At 40.1% G+C, this 16,886-nt stretch overlaps 1 protein-coding gene across 4 annotated transcripts in view; it reads right to left on the bottom strand.

Moving 5' to 3' along the window:
* Nucleotides 1-16,380, bottom strand: part of itgb2 (integrin, beta 2) — a 29,826-nt gene extending 13,446 nt beyond the window's left edge. Inside the window, exons 1-10 of one of the 4 annotated variants that reach the window (XM_086265894.1) lie at nt 16,291-16,380; nt 6,511-6,562; nt 6,217-6,314; nt 4,436-4,634; nt 2,385-2,555; nt 1,688-1,929; nt 976-1,134; nt 637-732; nt 457-546; nt 206-340 (exon numbers count right to left, since the gene is read on the bottom strand). In XM_086265894.1, coding sequence (XP_086122020.1) covers nt 206-340; nt 457-546; nt 637-732; nt 976-1,134; nt 1,688-1,929; nt 2,385-2,555; nt 4,436-4,634; nt 6,217-6,314; nt 6,511-6,559 — 1,239 coding nt within the window. In that variant the 5' untranslated portion in view covers nt 6,560-6,562; nt 16,291-16,380. Of the gene's footprint in view, nt 1-205; nt 341-456; nt 547-636; nt 733-975; nt 1,135-1,687; nt 1,930-2,384; nt 2,556-4,435; nt 4,635-6,216; nt 6,315-6,510; nt 6,566-8,668; nt 8,740-14,736; nt 14,932-16,290 lie in introns of those variants that run through there. The other 3 variants (XM_086265895.1, XM_086265893.1, XM_086265896.1) reach the window with 3 other exon arrangements.
* Between the last annotated feature and the right edge of the window lie 506 nt (nt 16,381-16,886).

Genomic DNA, 16,886 nt, shown 5'->3' with positions numbered 1-16,886 from the left:
GTGTGTTGGAATAGGAACACGAAGTGATACTCTACCGCAGAGAGGGCAGTGTTACCAAGTGACAGCGCCACCCAAAGGATCGAGAATTAAAGATTCTGAGCTACAAAATAGGTGCCACCAAGACTTGGACCACCCATCCAGATCAATCCAATGTTCACTGACATGTGGGTGACATGTGACTATGAAAAGTTCAAAGAACACTGACCTCATCTCCCACGTGCACTTGGTCACAAACCCCCTCTTTCTCGCTTTTTTCTCCATGGCTGCATATCGGCCTGTAGACGACTCTCACTTTTTCAGGGAGATTGTCATGAGTTATGGTCACTTTAGAGGATAATGCCTGTCATGAATTTGAAAAGATGGTAAATGGTCTGGTAAAGATAATGAGAGAGAGAAAAAAAACCCACCTCCAAATCATTAGAAATATTCCACTCATCACAAAATGTGTCAACTTACATTGTAGGCTCTTTCAATCAACTGAACAACATTCTTGGAATCTGATGACAGAACTCCAACTTCTGATTTTGGAATCATCTTTGAGAGTTCCTTGGAAAGACATGAAATGTAAAATCAGTCAAGAGTCCAACTATTTTTGCCCCACAAGCAGATAGAAAATGAAAGGTACATCTTATTTACCTTGTACACAGACTCAACATTTTGTGTCACTGCAAAAATCGTCTGAATCCTGTTTTTTTCCAACTGCATAGCTAGCTGTCCAACAGAGGGGTAGTCCTGGAGATTTTTGGAGAGTGGAGAAGAGATGGAAAAGAAAATAAAGTGATATGTATGTGTGTGTGAGGCGTCAGCGTATATATAAATGCAAGTATGGATTTTATATCATTGTTTTCTGTGCAGTCTGATTTTTTTTGTCCTTATTCAAAACAATTAAAAGAGAGGGGAAAACATTGGATGCTTATAAATCTGATCCATGTTCTTCTTAGAAGCTGAACAAAACTCACATGATTCCATACATACCATCTCAGTGCTCTTGACATAAAGATTGTTTTCCATGTAACACTTTTCATCATTGGGTTCCAGTATACCGGCCAGCTTTCCGTCCCCAGCCATATGGAATCCAGCATCAGTGGTAAGCACAATCAGCCGAGTGCTGTTGCTGTTCCAACCAATTTTGTCCTGAACAACATATCAGGGAGCATTAAGACCCAGTCAAATGCTGTCAAAATCAACTTTGGCTAAAAAAAAAGCTGTATTTACTTTTTTTACCCTGAGAAAAATACATCTAGATCGAATTTCTCTAAAACATTTAGTTATGAACATAACTGCTGTGTGAGCCATGTTTGGCTGGATGGAACTCCATTGTTTCATCCTGTTTCCAGTCTGTTAGCTTTGACTTTTCAGAACATGTGACAAGTCATAAATGAGTAGAGGCCTACATGTTTGGCTATATGAGCTGTGAGCATTGACTGTGACGAAGTTTAACCACTGCATGTGTGTATATGTGTTTGTGCATCTGCTGCACTGTGGTGCTTGTCTCTGTGGTGAGCAGGTTAGACTCAGATCAGTATGTACGACTGACCAAGAAAGCTTGTAATTAACACTTTATTTAAAAGCGACCATCATTTACATTTAGAACAGAGGCCGACCTGTTCAGATGCCACCAGATCAATGATAAGGGATGTGTGATTTAAAGGACGGCACTGTATGGTCTTAGCAGCAGAGGTCTTACCTCACATACAGCAGCCTGCATCATGGCATCCAGACTCCCCTCTGGAGAGTCCAGATTCCCAGAGATAAACTGCTTTTTCACTTCAGCTTCGAAGTCATTCTTATTTGGTGTCAAACTAAGGACATGTCTGTAGCCAAAGGCAGGCTGACACTGCTGGTCGTTCTCATCACACGGCTTCTGCAGTTTTTCCTTGTTGGTATTCGTGTAAGGAAGGACTGTTTTATCAACAAAGGCACCAAACCCTGGAATTACAGAAATAGTAAGGTTTATAAAACATACTAAAAAGCAACAGTATAGGGCAGAAAAGATAATACATTTTGTGTTAACTCTTTGTTGACAATGGACTTGAAATTAATTTCTGACTTAGTTTCCATTCATACCAAAAGTGACTGGGAGAGCACAAACCTCTGTAGGACAACCTCCTCCCTAATGAATGAACACCACTGTGTCGTTAATTAAAAGCTCTCTGTAGCCATATTTAGCTACTGAAAAGCAGGAGGTACATGTTACATGAATCCACCAGCAGAAGAGCCCTACACTCCACAGTTGATGCACTAATGCACTATTATAGCAATTTTAAAGACACTGACTAATTTGGATTTAAATGTTCATTCGTTGCTCTTTGGCTGGAGTTCCTGTCCACAGTTAGTAAAATCTGTGTATACCAAGTTGGGAGATTATGATGTAATGTTTTTACCTATTCTAGCATGGTTTGTGATTTTTCTCAGTGCAGCAAAAAGATCTGTTCCTAGTACTTGGACATTTGCCAGGTCATCCTTCATGGAGTAGGACAGATCCATCAGGTAGTAGAGATCCACTGGATGGCCCTCAGCTGCCTTAAAAGAAACATTGAATGAAACTGGAAGTCCTGCAAACACAGTTAAAAAAAAGGGAATGATTAAAGGCAAAACCAAAGCTACTCCCCCCCATACATACAGTAGAACAATATATGAACTGTAAATAGTACATACAGTACACAGCATACATAGGCACTAGTAATATACAGTGGGGCAAAAAAGTATTTAGTCAGCCACCGATTGTGCAAGTTCCCCCACCTAAAATGATGACAGAGGTCAGTAATTTGCACCAGAGGTACACTTCAACTGTGAGAGACAGAATGTGAAAAAAAAATCCATGAATTCACATGGTAGGATTTGTAAAGAATTTATTCGTAAATCAGGGTGGAAAATAAGTATTTGGTCAATAACAAAAATACAACTCAATACTTTGTAACATAACCTTTGTTGGCAATAACAGAGGTCAAACGTTTACTATAGGTCTTTACCAGGTTTGCACACACAGTAGCTGGTATTTTGGCCCATTCCTCCATGCAGATCTTCTCGAGAGCAGTGATGTTTTGGGGCTGTCGCCGAGCAACACGGACTTTCAACTCCCGCCACAGATTTTCTATGGGGTTGAGGTCTGGAGACTGGCTAGGCCACTCCAGGACTTTCAAATGCTTCTTACGGAGCCACTCCTTTGTTGCCCGGGCGGTGTGTTTTGGATCATTGTCATGTTGGAAGACCCAGCCTCGTTTCATCTTCAAAGTTCTCACTGATGGAAGGAGGTTTTGGCTCAAAATCTCACGATACATGGCCCCATTCATTCTGTCCTTAACACGGATCAGTCGTCCTGTCCCCTTGGCAGAAAAACAGCCCCATAGCATGATGTTTCCACCCCCATGCTTCACAGTAGGTATGGTGTTCTTGGGATGCAACTCAGTATTCTTCTAACTCCAAACACGACGAGTTGAGTTTATACCAAAAAGTTCTACTTTGGTTTCATCTGACCACATGACATTCTCCCAATCCTCTGCTGTATCATCCATGTGCTCTCTGGCAAACTTCAGACGGGCCTGGACATGCACTGGCTTCAGCAGCGGAACACGTCTGGCACTGCGGGATTTGATTCCCTGCCGTTGTAGTGTGTTACTGATGGTGACCTTTGTTACTTTGGTCCCAGCTCTCTGCAGGTCATTCACCAGGTCCCCCCGTGTGGTTCTGGGATCTTTGCTCACCGTTCTCATGATCATTTTGACCCCACGGGATGAGATCTTGCGTGGAGCCCCAGATCGAGGGAGATTATCAGTGGTCTTGTATGTCTTCCATTTTCTGATGATTGCTCCCACAGTTGATTTTTTCACACCAAGCTGCTTGCCTATTGTAGATTCACTCTTCCCAGTCTGGTGCAGGTCTACAATACTTTTCCTGGTGTCCTTCGAAAGCTCTTTGGTCTTGGCCATGGCGGAGTTTGGAGTCTGACTGTTTGAGGCTGTGGACAGGTGTCTTTTATACAGATGATGAGTTCAAACAGGTGCCATTCATACAGGTAACGAGTGGGGGACAGAAAAGCTTCTTACAGAAGAAGTTACAGGTCTGTGAGAGCCAGAGATTTTCCTTGTTTGAGGTGACCAAATACTTATTTTCCACCCTGATTTACGAATAAATTCTTTACAAATCCTACCATGTGAATTCATGGATTTTTTTTCACATTCTGTCTCTCACAGTTGAAGTGTACCTCTGGTGCAAATTACTGACCTCTGTCATCATTTTAAGTGGGGGAACTTGCACAATCGGTGGCTGACTAAATACTTTTTTGCCCCACTGTATACAGACACATAATTCAGATTGTTGTGATAGGGTGAGTTCATGCAATTTTTATAAGCACTTTCTGCTTGGAATGAATCTGTGAGAAACCAGGCCTGACATTCACTTAATATTGTAGGCAACATTAACCGATTCCACTGACCAGGTCGCAGGTCAAGGTCAATCTTCTGAGGCCTCATTTGGACAACTTGCCCATTTTGAGATGCAGACAGAGGATCATCCTTGGCAATGTTTCGTTTGTTTTTAGGGGAGATGATTTCATTCTCTTTGCAGCCTCTTTTGATCAAGTCAGCTCTGGTGTTACAGCGCACTGCATCCTGTTCTCCATCTTTGGTGAAATTCTGCATGAAGGGAAGGAGACAAAAAAGAAAGTTCTTCTTCATAATAAATCTTGATACATATCACTTATCTGTGTCTTTTGCCCAAGTTTAAAAAGAATTTTGTCAATAATCCTCAAGTCAAAAGGAAAAACATTTTCCAGCGGCTTACACTCACTATAGTAGTGAGTGTAATGTACAGTATGAGCTCCATCAGGACAATATCACAGTCACATTACAATCACCACTTATTATAAAAGTTATAAAAGCACAAAAGTTTGCCTGATCGGTATTATCACATAATAACCATTTAATGATAAAAACGCATAATGTTCATAGTTGACCTCTGAGTTTAGATCCACACAGCTTATAGCATGAAACTGAAAAACCATTGTTAACATTTCTAAGATCTGCACCACTTGTCATATATATTTATCACTGCTTTCAATGGTCTGTATCACAGTGAATCATGGAACTGTTCTCATATCTCCCCTTTCATAAAGCCAGGTCCAGTGTATCCCTAAAGCACCATTCCTTTGTAATATTAGAACTGGACAAAGTCTTGCTATGGGTACAGCCAGTTAGCAAAATGTGGTTTTTGATGCAGCCTTGGTGAAGTACGATAACTGTAAGATTTTTTTAAAATGGGATATGCCATTTTTCCAAAAGTTTTCACGACGTTTACACTGCTGGGAAGGGTTAAGGAAAACCTCTAGAACATGGAAAACCTGGGCGTTATCAGCCATGTGTGTGGGTATGGTGGTTGTGTCTAACAAAGACAACAAAAAGCTAGGTTTGTGTGAGGATCTATCTGATTTGAAAGAGTATGTGCACTGTAAACTGTGCATACCAGCAGAGCAAAAGTGTTGTGTGAACTTGATGCCAACATGGGGTTCTGGTAGATTCCACCATTAAGTACCCAAATTCAATTACACACTTTACACTGTCTTACTATATCTTTAACTATCATCTTGGATTACCTCAAAACCAGAACTTTTCAAGCACATGAAGCCTGAAGAGGGGCTGGAAAACTGTGGTATGTTACATTGCTGATCTGCTGATATAACGGCAGGACCAGGAAGAGCATGACACTGGACTTAAAGTTAGTGGAATTAGTGATTACACAGTGTAGTCTGAATGTGATGCACTCCATCTCTGGTGCAGAAATATCCAATATCTAATAGTCACCCAAGTAACAAAACGTGCCATCATAGTAAGAAAGGAAGCTGACCTAATGTACTGGCAGTGGCTCAGTCTTACAATAAGTTCTGGATGTGAACCTACGATAACCTGAGAAGCAAAATCAAATTTGGTTGCAGGAAGTGTGAAGCAGCATGTGGTGTTTGACAGAATGGAAACCACATCAACTAATTAGAAAACTTGAGGGTCTATTGTGTGGATTGAAAATGAACTCAGCTGCGACTGAGGTGAAACACACGAGTGTGTATTTCTACATATGTATTTTAATGGTATAACAGGTAATTACTGACATGCTACCACGGGTTCAGCAGTGGATTAGAGGACAGCTTTTCGTTGTAGATAAAACGCTCACGTTAGCACTAAAACAGAGACAGTATTTAGATTTTACATAAACTTTCTTTCTCACCAGTGTTTGGCACCATGCACAGTATGGCCCAGATTTTATACAGTCATCACAGGAGTTGATCAGTGACTTTGAGCAAACTTCTTCTTGTTGGCACAGCCCTGGAAAGAAACCCCCAAAAGTGTATCATGTATATCATGTTTACAGAGTCATTGACAACCTCAAAATCATAAACCGCTCAAACGTACATTTTACACATGCAGTCATTTTATTAAACATCACATTAAGTAAAAGGTAAAGGTTGATAAGGTTTATAAATTTGTGAATAAATATTGTAATGTAGTATTTATGCTTTACCATGTCTTCCCATCAGCAGGAGAATAAGTAATGGCATACACCGATCCATGTTCTGATGGAAAAAGACAACAGTCAGCTGATTTAAAATTGCAGAATTTTCATAAAGGCAGAGACACAGGACAACTACAAAACTAACAAGATCCTATAAAATACTTCCTCATGAATTTGCTCACGCCCCAAATATCTCTTATTATTTCCAAAAAGGTGCTCTTATACTTTGTAAACTCTGTAATATATTGTATTATTTAATGGATTCTTGGACCAACTGTAACCCACATCATTTCTTTAGGGATTATTAAAGTATTCGGATTCTGATAAATAAACCTTAATTGCTGATGAACCTTTCCTTTGTCTTCAAGCATCTGAACAGAAGAGCGCTGAATGCTACAAGCAGCACAGACAACAGCACCACCTTCAGGTCTGTAGCTGCAGTACATCTCGGCAAGTTGCTGCGAGGATTTGCGTACAGTTTGTGTACAGTTTGACAACATTGATTTAAAATGGCTGAAAAACTATACAAAACACACACACAAATATTCAGCTAACCATTCGTGTAACTGCTGTAACAAGAAGAAACATTTTATAAGTGTCCTTACAGCAGCATTAACTCACAGACTACATTAAAGACCATGCTGACATGTGTAACACACCCAACTTTCAGAGCTAACAAATATAATACCCAGTGCAAAGGTTTCCTGTACTCAACCACAAACCACCCAGTTTTGCGAAATGTGTCAGTATTCCACACCATAAAAGGTAAAGGGAAGAGTGAAGTGTTAGTTCATCAGTACATTTCCGCTTTCTGAAAAAAGTGCTCATGAGAAAGAAGGAAGCATTTCTCTCGTATGTGTCTATAAATGACTGACTCCACCAGCCTAAAAAGACCTTATCAAATGAGACAAATGAGGTTGGAGAGACTGAGGTGGTGTGTGAGACTTTTTCTAAAGCCTTATAGAGCATCATTTTAGTCTGAAACAAAAGGCCTCAAATTATCATTTGACTTAATTCAACACAGACAGAACACTTTGTGTTTACAGTTTAAAATTCAGTTGAATCCAGTGCGTGATGCAGCATCATCTGGCCCTAGCCCTACTGTGTGCTAATTAAACAACTTGACTGAAAGTGTATGCACCATACACACACACAGCATGAAAAGCTCACATTAGACTGTATTAGATTATAACATGAGCAGAAGAAAAAGAAACTTGATCATGAGCACACGTTACAATGCACTTCCGTGAACAGAACTTTATTGCTCACCCTGTGTTAACCGCTTTTTTATTCGATAAGATTCTACTCTAACTCTCCAGGTGACTGACGAGACAGATTTTAAGGCACTGATACTGATATGAACTGCTCTTAATCTGAAATTTAACGAGGATTAAGAAAGTGTTTTGTTGTGACTTTCTTTCTTCCTGTGTTGTCACTGTTGTTGTATTTAATGAGCTGGAGAAAAGTTCCAACCTGTTAACAACAAACATGATTCTGTTTAGTAATAATGTTAAATGTAATCGATTCAATATAGTCACTTCTGGCTCAGGAGATACGGTGATCATAACATTCCTATGTTACGGTCAAAGATGCCACAGTGGAATTAGTTGTTACTAGTTGCAGCAAATGTAGCTTAATGTAATGTGTTTTCATTTAAATGACACTCAGACATGTGGAGGCTACGACTTAACTGCTGCTCTTTCTGTGTGCATGTATCTATCATCAGGCACAAGAAATAATCAGATAGTTCCTTTGTGAAGCTGACATATGATGCAGAAAACAGGAGGGGGTGATGATACAGCTTTGTATTAACTCCACTTAATACAACACTGACACAGAAACCCGGTTAAAAAATTGTGCAACCCTTTCTCAGAAAAATGTCAAGCAGTCAACTTCCCCCCAAAAACAGAAGCTTCTCTTCCCCACGCTGCTTATTATAACTTTAAGTGTCACAAAGCAGTGGTGTGGCTGCATTACATTAGTCTGGTTCTCTAATATTTTCTCAGTTTTTCACTGATGGTATAAACTATAAAGTTCGTTTTGTTCTTCTATAATAAACTTGCTTTTTTAATGTAAGAAGAGGCAACAGAATAAAATGTGACATGATTCATCAGAGGTAAAAATCTATTTTCAAACAGAAACAATTTCTTGAAAAAGCGCAACTTACCAGAAGCAGGAAGATTCAGCTCTGATAGCTGGCTGACAGTTACACTGAACACTATGTGGATGGCGAAACTCCGCCCTCTTAACAGGAAATGTGAAGCAACCAGTGTTAAAGAGAATGCAATGGGCTGGGCGAAATATCACAATTTGATGTTAAATATAGATGCTGCTAGGTAGAACAGCAAATGTGACACAGATGTGACTACACACAGAGTACTCATTTTGTGTGGGTGTATACATCTAAAATAGAAAAATAGAAAATACATCTAGAATGTATGAAAAATAATTCAAACGAAAGGAGTATATTAACTGAACACAAAAGTACTCTAGGCACTCTTTTCCCTGGAACTCTGAAGTAAAAGTGTAACACCAGTTGTTGGGTTGTGTTACTTGTTAAAGAAAGTCTTGTTGTTGTTGTTGTTTTACTTTTAGTTAGACATTGCATGGTAGTATGCCTGCTAACTCATCATTTCAGGGCTGTTTGGGTTGTTGATTTTAACCACATCTAAATAGAAAGAACATTAACAACCACTATGTCACCTGTCCCAACAGGAAAACACAGCACTGGACCTGCTGTATGCTCTTAATGCATACACTGCCACTATATCCCACCTGATATCTAAAATAAAAACAGCATCTCATGACATACGTTCATAGCGGTACCTCTCCTGAGGAAGGGCCTGCTCTTTTCAATTTAATATATAATCGCACCAAATCAAACAACTATCATTTGAAGGTGTGCTATATTATATATTCTACAAGAATACACAGAAACCCCAACAATTAAACATTTCCTATGAGCCAGCACTTGGCGACAGTGAGAAGGAAAAAAACTTCCTTTAAACAAGAAGAAACCTCCGTCAGAGCCTCGCTCAGGGAGGGGCAGCCATCTGCCATGACCAGTAGTGATGTGTCATGAGCAGAAGCATCAGCTCTGTAGTGAATCAGAAGAGCCAACTCCCATCGAGTGAGAGCCGGGTCCCCACTTTTTTTTTTAACAAGGTTTGTTGTGTTGCCACATTACTTAACTGCCTTCCCACATACATCGCACACATCAATTTCTATGCTGAAATTGTGGTCTAATGTTTTGTGCCTCGGTTTCTCATTGGCTCACACTCCTGCGGAGCTGCAGCAGGAACATACAGTGGGGCAAAAAAGTATTTAGTCAGCCACCGATTGTGCAAGTCCCCCCACCTAAAATGATGACAGAGGTCAGTAATTTGCACCAGAGGTACACGTCAACTGTGAGAGACAGAATGTGAAAAAAAAAATCCATGAATTCACATGGTAGGATTTGTAAAGAATTTATTCGTAAATTAGGGTGGAAAATAAGTATTTGGTCACCTCAAACAAGGAAAATCTCTGGCTCTCACAGACCTGTAACGTCTCCTGTAAGAAGCTTTTCTGTCCCCCACTCGTTACCTGTATGAATGGCACCTGTTTGAACTCATCATCTGTATAAAAGACACCTGTCCACAGCCTCAAACAGTCAGACTCCAAACTCCGCCATGGCCAAGACCAAAGAGCTTTCGAAGGACACCAGGAAAAGTATTGTAGACCTGCACCAGACTGGGAAGAGTGAATCTACAATAGGCAAGCAGCTTGGTGTGAAAAAATCAACTGTGGGAGCAATCATCAGAAAATGGAAGACATACAAGACCACTGATAATCTCCCTCGATCTGGGGCTCCACGCAAGATCTCATCCCGTGGGGTCAAAATGATCATGAGAACGGTGAGCAAAGATCCCAGAACCACACGGGGGGACCTGGTGAATGACCTGCAGAGAGCTGGGACCAAAGTAACAAAGGTCACCATCAGTAACACACTACAATGGCAGGGAATCAAATCCCGCAGTGCCAGACGTGTTCCGCTGCTGAAGCCAGTGCATGTCCAGGCCCGTCTGAAGTTTGCCAGAGAGCACATGGATGATACAGCAGAGGATTGGGAGAATGTCATGTGGTCAGATGAAACCAAAGTAGAACTTTTTGGTATAAACTCAACTCGTCGTGTTTGGAGGAAGAAGAATACTGAGTTGCATCCCAAGAACACCATACCTACTGTGAAGCATGGGGGTGGAAACATCATGCTATGGGGCTGTTTTTCTGCCAAGGGGACAGGACGACTGATCCGTGTTAAGGACAGATTGAATGGGGCCATGTATCGTGAGATTTTGAGCCAAAACCTCCTTCCATCAGTGAGAACTTTGAAGATGAAACGAGGCTGGGTCTTCCAACATGACAATGATCCAAAACACACCGCCCGGGCAACAAAGGAGTGGCTCCGTAAGAAGCATTTGAAAGTCCTGGAGTGGCCTAGCCAGTCTCCAGACCTCAACCCCATAGAAAATCTGTGGCGGGAGTTGAAAGTCCGTGTTGCTCGGCGACAGCCCCAAAACATCACTGCTCTCGAGAAGATCTGCATGGAGGAATGGGCCAAAATACCAGCTACTGTGTGTGCAAACCTGGTAAAGACCTATAGTAAACGTTTGACCTCTGTTATTGCCAACAAAGGTTATGTTACAAAGTATTGAGTTGTATTTTTGTTATTGACCAAATACTTATTTTCCACCCTGATTTACAAATAAATTCTTTACAAATCCTACCATGTGGATTCATGGATTTTTTTTTTTTCACATTCTGTCTCTCACAGTTGAAGTGTACCTCTGGTGCAAATTACTGACCTCTGTCATCATTTTAGGTGGGGGAACTTGCACAATCGGTGGCTGACTAAATACTTTTTTGCCCCACTGTAACTCTATTTATTTCCATATTTATTTTCTTTTTTTTTTTTACCAGATTGTATTTTTGCACATTTTTATACTTTTTCTGTAAATACTGTTCATATGTATATAGCCCCCCACATGTTTGCACTGAGATTCTCTGTATGTCATTGTACATCTGTACAGGGAGTGCAGAATTATTAGGCAAATGAGTATTTTGTCCACATCATCCTCTTCATGCATGTTGTCGTACTCCAAGCTGTATAGGCTCAAAAGCCTACTACCAATTAAGCATATTAGGTGATGTGCATCTCTGTAATGAGAAGGGGTGTGGTCTAATGACATCAACACCCTATATCAGGTGTGCATAATTATTAGGCAACGTCCTTTCCTTTGGCAAAATGGGTCAAAAGAAGGACTTGACAGGCTCAGAAAAGTCAAAAATAGTGAGATATCTTGCAGAGGGATGCAGCAGTCTCAAAATTGCAAAGCTTCTGAAGCGTGATCATCGACCAATCAAGCGTTTCATTCAAAATAGTCAACAGGGTCGCAAGAAGCGTGTGGAAAAACCAAGGCGCAAAATAACTGCCCATGAACTGAGAAAAGTCAAGCGTGCAGCTGCCAAGATGCCACTTGCCACCAGTTTGGCCATATTTCAGAGCTGCAACATCACTGGAGTGCCCAAAAGCACAAGGTGTGCAATACTCAGAGACATGGCCAAGGTAAGAAAGGCTGAAAGACGAACACCACTGAACAAGACACACAAGCTGAAACGTCAAGACTGGGCCAAGAAATATCTCAAGACTGATTTTTCTAAGTTTTTATGGACTGATGAAATGAGAGTGAGTCTTGATGGGCCAGATGGATGGGCCCGTGGCTGGACTGGTAAAGGGCAGAGAGCTCCAGTCCGATTCAGACGCCAGCAAGGTGGAGGTGGAGTACTGGTTTGGGCTGGTATCATCAAACATGAGCTTGTGGGGCCTTTTTGGGTTGAGGATGGAGTCAAGCTCAACTCCCAGTCCTACTGCCAGTTTCTGGAAGACACCTTCTTCAAGCAGTGGTACAGGAAGAAGTCTGCATCCTTCAAGAAAAACATGATTTTCATGCAGGACAATGCTCCATCACACGCGTCCAAGTACTCCACAGCGTGGCTGGCAAGAAAGGGTATAAAAGAAGAAAAACTAATGACATGGCCTCCTTGTTCACCTGATCTGAACCCCATTGAGAACCTGTGGTCCATCATCAAATGTGAGATTTACAAGGAGGGAAAACAGTACACCTCTCTGAACAGTGTCTGGGAGGCTGTGGTTGCTGCTGCACGCAATGTTGATGGTGAACAGATCAAAACACTGACAGAATCCATGGATGGCAGGCTTTTGAGTGTCCTTGCAAAGAAAGGTGGCTATATTGGTCGCTGATTTGTTCTTGTTTTGTTTTTGAATGTCAGAAATGTATATTTGTGAATGTGGAGATATTATATTGGTTTCACTGGTAAAAATAAATAATTGAAATGGGTATATATTTGTTTTTTGTTAAGTTGCCTAATAATTATGCACAGTAATAGTCACCTGCACACACAGATACCCCCCTAAAATAGCTGAAACTAAAAACAAACTAAAAACTACTTCCAAAAACATTCAGCTTTGATATTAATGAGTTTTTTGGGTTCATTGAGAACATGGTTGTTGTTCAATAATAAAATTATTCCTCAAAAATACAACTTGCCTAATAATTCTGCACTCCCTGTATAGTGAGAATAAAGGCATTGTATTCTATTGTATTGATTTAGGATCACGTGACTAAGCCCGCTGTCACACAGGTCGGTGTAAGAAAATGTGTATTCTTGACCAGCTGACAAAAACCTCCTTGTGACTTTGGTCACCAGTTTATTGCTGCAGTCTTAGTCTGAAGGGAAGTGAGTTTTCTACAGTTCTCTGAGCTATAGTGAAAATGCGAAAGTACAGCCAAACCTGAAATGGTGATTGTTTGCTTTTAAAGTCAAAGCCGGAATAGAGAAAAATGCAGATCAGTGCCTGCCAGTAGTCAGGATTAAAAACCTCCAGTTCATGCAAAGGTATAGGGTCATCATGAGGGCTTCAACTCAAATTACTTAATTACATTTTTTAATTAATTTTTTTTTTTAGTCGTCATCATAAACACGAGTCTTTCACCCACATTTAAACCTAAAACTGACCTGCCAAACATACATTACTATGAGCAAGGTGCAAATGCAAAATATGGCACCATTAAGCCATTTACTGAGTCAGTGATCAGCTACTACCCCTTTTGTTACTGGGGCGGTGTTACTGGGGTTGTTAAATACACACACACACACACAAAATATATATATATATATATATATATATATATATATATATATAAAATTACAAACATAAGAAATTAAAAATACATGCAACACATAATGTAATTGTTATCAGGTATTTCTGATGGTCCGGGCATAAACAGGAAGAAAAAGTGTAGTCTATTGATTACTGGGTAGTGGAAAGGGGGTGGGATTAAATAAGTTTATGCTTCTTCCTGCTCCTTTTTGATCATGAAAGCTTTTTGTTGTTGTTGTTTTGTTTTGCTTTGTTTGTCTTTTTTTATTTCTCCGTTGTTGTACTTTAAAAAACAAAATAAGATTCAATTCAAACCCTGAAAGGGCAACAAACCAACACATTTTTCCTGATAATTATCCTGTAACTTTACTGAATAAAGAAATAAAACCTCCAACATTTCAGGGGCAGACATTCGTTATAAGAACTGTTTGTGAACTAAAAATCAAGAATGACAGATACTATTTGTCCGTGATTTGGAAAGCCCAGTGCGTGCTCGCCACGCAGGGGAAATAAATTCTCTCGGGGATATCTACCGTGAGGTTGACACGACACCTGGACGGGTAGCGTTCCAGAGCAACGAGAGACCGTCAAACACATGTGTGGTACACTTGCTTTTCAGGAGCTGCTACCGACAAACCAGGAAATAACAGCTGAATATTTCATCTGTGATACTTATGCGGTTGTGTGAGGATATGTTGAGCAGTGCAGCATCAAAAGCAATGAATTCGAAGGAAAAATGAGGACGGAGTCAACAACATCCGTAAGTTTTAAACACCGATACACAGTCCATCCTCTCTTTCAAGGCTCACTTGGTCAGTGGCGTGATGACGTAGGTCACGTACCTTCACGGCGAAACTGTGCCACCTTGTGGTGACAACTGAAATACTGCGTTTCAGTTAAATAACAATAACTACAACGCAGCCCAACACATTTCACAACTAGAGAACACAAATTGAATATCTCAGCATTTTTGGTCTTGACCAATAAAATAGTAAAAACTGTCTCGACTTTACCTGGTGATATTCTCATGCACGAGGCGACCGCGAAAACGCCAAACAAACGTCACCACACCGATTCAGTTCACACGACGGTAAGAGCCAACGATCTGGAAAATGTTGTCTTCGTTTTTACTCCTCCGCATTTTGTTGCTCCGATTCACAGCGTTCACAACTAAAGTGTGCAGTTTGGTTTGTGTGCACTCAAACAGAGTCGAGTCAACTACTGCCACCTGTAGCCAAGTGTCATAGACTACAACCAGACACACATCTCTGTCACCGCGTTTTTATTCCCGTGTCATGCACAATACATTTGTAACTTTGCGTTTTTCGTTGTGGCGTCATGCAAAAAAAACTTTAAACTAAGTGAAATTGTATTGTGTATTTATTTTTTGGCCTTCATTGGTAAGAAATACCTAATTGTAGCTATACACAAACTTCTAGAAATCACCACTCCTATTCACAGATGAAATAGTCAGTGTTTATTTCCCTGTTTGTCGGTATCCTGAAAAGCAAGTCTACCGCATTTCTGTTTAACCGTCACCAGTTGATCTGCGACTCCAGTTAACCTCGAACACCGGACACGCTGAAGGTCTCAATAAAAGAAGAAAACGAATATTAAACGATGAGAAAACTTTGTGTTGTGGTACGGCTACTAAGAATAAGTATTAAGTTTGAATCTGAAACGAAACGAAAACCGAAAGTGAACGCCTTGAATTAGGTTTCCTGAGTTGTTGTTGTTGTCGTTGTTTTTCCTTTTACTAAGAGTCAATCTGGGCTTCAATCAGTGTTCAGTATTTTCGTTTGTTTACATCCTGGGTGTTGGTTTGAAGTGTTGAGGACAAATAGCAAACTGGATCTGAATTCACTTGCTCTAATATGAAGATCAGGATAAATGGTCACATAAATTAGGTCATCATGTATGTTAACTCAGGGTTTTCCCTGCACTTTCATAGGAAAGGGGTGGTGTTGGCAGTATCTGACCAGTCTAAAAGGGCCATTTCATTGGTCAGCTACATCAGAGATATTATCTAATGGTGGTTAAAAATCTTTATAATGATCTTATAGCTGGAGTATTACCTGCTCTGGAGCCGCAAGGAGTGAACCACCGTCAAAGAACAGAAAATCCAAGGTTAACCCAGAAGTAGTAGTGTATCTCCCACTATTATTATTATTATTAGTAGTAGTAGTAGTAGTAGTAATAGTAGTAGTATGTTAAACTTGTTTCTGTCTTACCTCACTATATTGTGCAGCTGTTAATATTTAGATGGTTATTCCTTGATTTTGATATTAAATGATTTTATAATAATAATGTTAGTGCACTATAGCATTAATAGATCACCATAAAACAGAACGCCTGCACTGTTCTTGCTGTCCTCATATCACATTTGTAGGTAGACTAAAGGACTTTTCTATAGGAAACAGCAGGCTAGATGGAGCACAAAGAAACCTTATTGCAATAGCAAAGTTATTCAGAACTAAAGCTGCTTTCCAATAGCAGGTTGGTAAAAGTCAAAGCCTCTGGAGGAGACTCTGACAGCACAAAAACAAGAATGTTGCGTTAGCACTCACCCTGCCTCAGCTCCACTTTTCCTCTTTCTGCTCTCAACACTAAATGGAGGCTGAAAGGACTTTCACTTTAGCTGCCATTTTCTCCTCCCATCTGCATTGACAGGAAATATTTTTTACCCAAAACTTTATTAGCAAGTATATACAGAACATCTTAATGTCAGGAATAAAAGGGAATAACAGTGGAGACATACTAAAAGAATAATAACAGAACAATAATACAAAATAAATATAATAGATAATCACAACTTTACATAACATTTCTGCAACATATCATTCATTTTAATTGCCTCTTTGTTTGCAAGTACTTTGACTGTGGTGCTGCATTGGAGAAGTTCTTGACAGACGTGATTAATATGTGGTTTGGTAAATATGATATTTTCCCAGGAGCAGCAGAAGTTGAATGAAGCAGGTGAAGTTTTTTTCATCAAAACATGATACAGTGCCCTCATTGAGTTATTTGTTAAGTTTTCTGCCTAATATAATGTTGTAAACAGTGATGGGAATAACAGCGTTACAAGTAACACTGTTACTAACGGCGTTACTTTTTTCAGTAACGAGTAATCGAACTAATTGCTATTTCTATCGTTACAACACCG

This window comes from Aulonocara sp. 'chitande type north' Nkhata Bay, linkage group LG16 (genome assembly GCF_057382095.1).
Source record: "Aulonocara sp. 'chitande type north' Nkhata Bay isolate Kocher_YH1m ecotype deep benthic linkage group LG16, A_spYH_male_GT1.1, whole genome shotgun sequence".
Classification (NCBI taxonomy): Eukaryota; Metazoa; Chordata; class Actinopteri; order Cichliformes; family Cichlidae; genus Aulonocara; species Aulonocara sp. 'chitande type north' Nkhata Bay.
Note: the sequence above shows the minus strand (reverse complement) of the source record. Positions and strands in the feature narration are given on the sequence as shown.